The sequence below is a fragment of the Meleagris gallopavo genome, chromosome 2 (assembly GCF_000146605.3).
Source record: "Meleagris gallopavo isolate NT-WF06-2002-E0010 breed Aviagen turkey brand Nicholas breeding stock chromosome 2, Turkey_5.1, whole genome shotgun sequence".
NCBI classification, from domain to species: Eukaryota; Metazoa; Chordata; class Aves; order Galliformes; family Phasianidae; genus Meleagris; species Meleagris gallopavo.
The window spans coordinates 21,260,455-21,262,919 of NC_015012.2; the positions used below are offsets into that span (position 1 = coordinate 21,260,455).

The 2,465-nt window shown below is 33.9% G+C and overlaps 1 protein-coding gene across 2 annotated transcripts in view; it reads right to left on the reverse strand.

Annotated features, from left to right (window-relative positions):
- The window catches only part of LOC104909580 (corepressor interacting with RBPJ 1-like), a 5,907-nt gene that overhangs the window by 1,254 nt on the left and 2,188 nt on the right, over positions 1 to 2,465 (reverse strand). The window contains exons 3-4 of one of the 2 annotated variants that reach the window (XR_002111758.2): positions 1,259 to 2,011; positions 934 to 1,026 (exon numbers count right to left, since the gene is read on the reverse strand). Coding sequence is in view for 1 of the 2 variants with exons in the window: in XM_019612688.2 (XP_019468233.1) it covers positions 1,944 to 2,011 (68 nt within the window). In the remaining variant the exon portion in view is untranslated. Of the gene's footprint in view, positions 1 to 933; positions 1,027 to 1,068; positions 2,012 to 2,465 lie in introns of those variants that run through there. The other variant, XM_019612688.2, reaches the window with a different exon arrangement.

Here is a 2,465-nt window from a genome sequence, read left to right on the forward strand (position 1 = left end):
CATCTTTAAAAACACAATTTATGAAACAATCACTGAATATTAAAATATTGTGAATAAGAGATATTGTTCAGTTCAGCGTGTTCATAACTGAAATCACCAATCAAAAAAGCAAACATCAAATATTTGACATCAAATGTTGCAGCAAGCAGGTTACTGGGATAAGGACAGCAAGGAACCTTAGTGCCACATCAAGAAGATAACGTATTTTTGATGAAATTGAATTTGGATTGCTTAGGTTTATTTTGGTAACTACAGAACAAATTGCCATGGCTAAGTGAGAAACCACTAATCTGGATACTTCAGCAAAATGCCACTTTTTAACAAATACAGAAGCCCTCTGCAGATTTCTATGAGGCGTGGACACTAGTGAAAAGAGAGAACATACTCGGATGCTGAGTGTCAACATCCATAGCAATAGAACAAAATGCTCTCTATCTATTCTTGATATCCTGCTCCTTCGGTATCTCAGCAAGAAACATTTTACTACTTTGGCAGAACACATCAACGTGATCCTATTATCTTTTTTCCTTCTTCTCAGTATAATGGCTAGTCTCATGCTTGTTAGAAAGCAGAGTAAGGCATCAATTACCACAATTGACCACAAGTGACTGGACAAAGCTGAGGACAATTAAAAAGAGTGCAAGCTCAATAGGAAAAGTCACAAACCAGCTCAACCTTATGGGCTGAAATTCTGAGAACCTGCATCAGCATCCTTTGGTTTATCTATTCATGCCTGAATATTCCAAGACTGCTCATTTAACAAATGCCCAAAGAATGAATTTAAATTTCTCAGATGGCATTCATAGCCACATTAAAATCTTCATTCAATTTATAACCCGTAAGATCTACTCTTCTACTAAATACCACAATGAAGAAAATAAAAAAAGAGATGGTATTTTCCATTAAGGACACACAGACTATTTTAACTCTTACCTCTTTATCCTTCTTAGTTTTCTTTATTTTCATCTTAATTTTCTTTCCAGTTATCATGCTGTAGTTTTCATTCTTCTTTTTGTTTTTGAAGAACTAAAATAAGACCACACATGAGGAAAAAAAAACCTGCAATTTTGCTTCATATTACAAATACTTATTAATCTTAAAGAAAATTACAGATTATAATCTCTCATACTTCCTAGATGTCTAAAAAATAAAGGAAGTTTCTATTTGGTTAGGAAAAATGGTGCAGTTATAAACATTTTTTGACGTTACATTGTTTAAATGAGAAATACGGTGGGAATTTCGACTCATACAAGCATACCTTTGAAAGCTGGACAGGTCCTGTTTTTTCCTTCTTTTTCTTCTTTTCTTTCTTTTTCTTCATTTTGTTCTCTTTTTTTCTCTTCTGCAAGCATAAGACATATTCTGTAGCACTTACAGATTAGCAAAGACAAAAAAAGAAAATCCACAAGCAGCCTATCCGTGCCCTGGCTAGCCAACAGAGCCACTGCTGCTTGTCTTTACCACTGCTGGTTCTATATGAAATACACAAGAAGTAATTCAGCAAAGTTAGCAACCCTTTGGATCTCTGGAAATGGAAATGGTATGATCCTTAATTCTCTCTTTTAAGGTACACCTAACACATACAATCATTGAACAGCAGTTAGGACCTGAAAAAAAGAAAATTACAACACTGAGAATCTATGACCAGCTATAAATGGTTTCTTCTGACAGAAATTCTATAAAGTTATGAAGGTTCCTACTTATTTTCGTCAGTGACTATGCTGAATTCTAGTTGGATGAGCAATTATTGGCAAAAGGAACCATAAATTATTTCTCATTTAATATACAGTCTGGTGTGTGTCAACTTAAGAGTTCACTTACTTTAACCCTAACAGCATGCTTCAGATTTACATAGCCACAGACAAAAGCATTAAACATCCCGTGATATTTAGGGCTACTGAAGTACAAAGAGCTATTTTCTGTTTGTTAACTACTTATTTCTGCTAGAAAATGTTTACCTTTTTGTTGTGTTTTTCTTTTTTCCTTCTCTTTGATTTAGTTTTAGGAGAATCTGAAAAAAAAAAAAAAGAAACTAAGTTTAGTATTCTGAAAAAGGCATTTGGTTTTAGAGATGAGGCATATAGGAAGTAAAACAATTTAGGAATTATAGGAAGTAAAACATAGGAAGAAAACACCTGAATTCAGCTGAATGTATCAGTACTGGTTCAAATTAACCGTACGAAAAACAACATATTTGCTTACTGCCATTTACTTACATGGAAATTGGAAATCTCATTTATGCACTGATTACTTATACCAATATATGACATTAATAGTGACAATATTTCTCTCTCTTTCTGCAGATGTGCTTAACAGATTGCAAGTATCTGATAGCCAGAGATCTGGACTCACAAAGAAAGCAACAAAAACGTATTACCGAAGCTGACAAATCACTTGAAAATTCCATCACTGCTAAAGGCAAAAGTAAAACTTTTTCCTACTTAATTGGCCCCCCTTTCAACTGT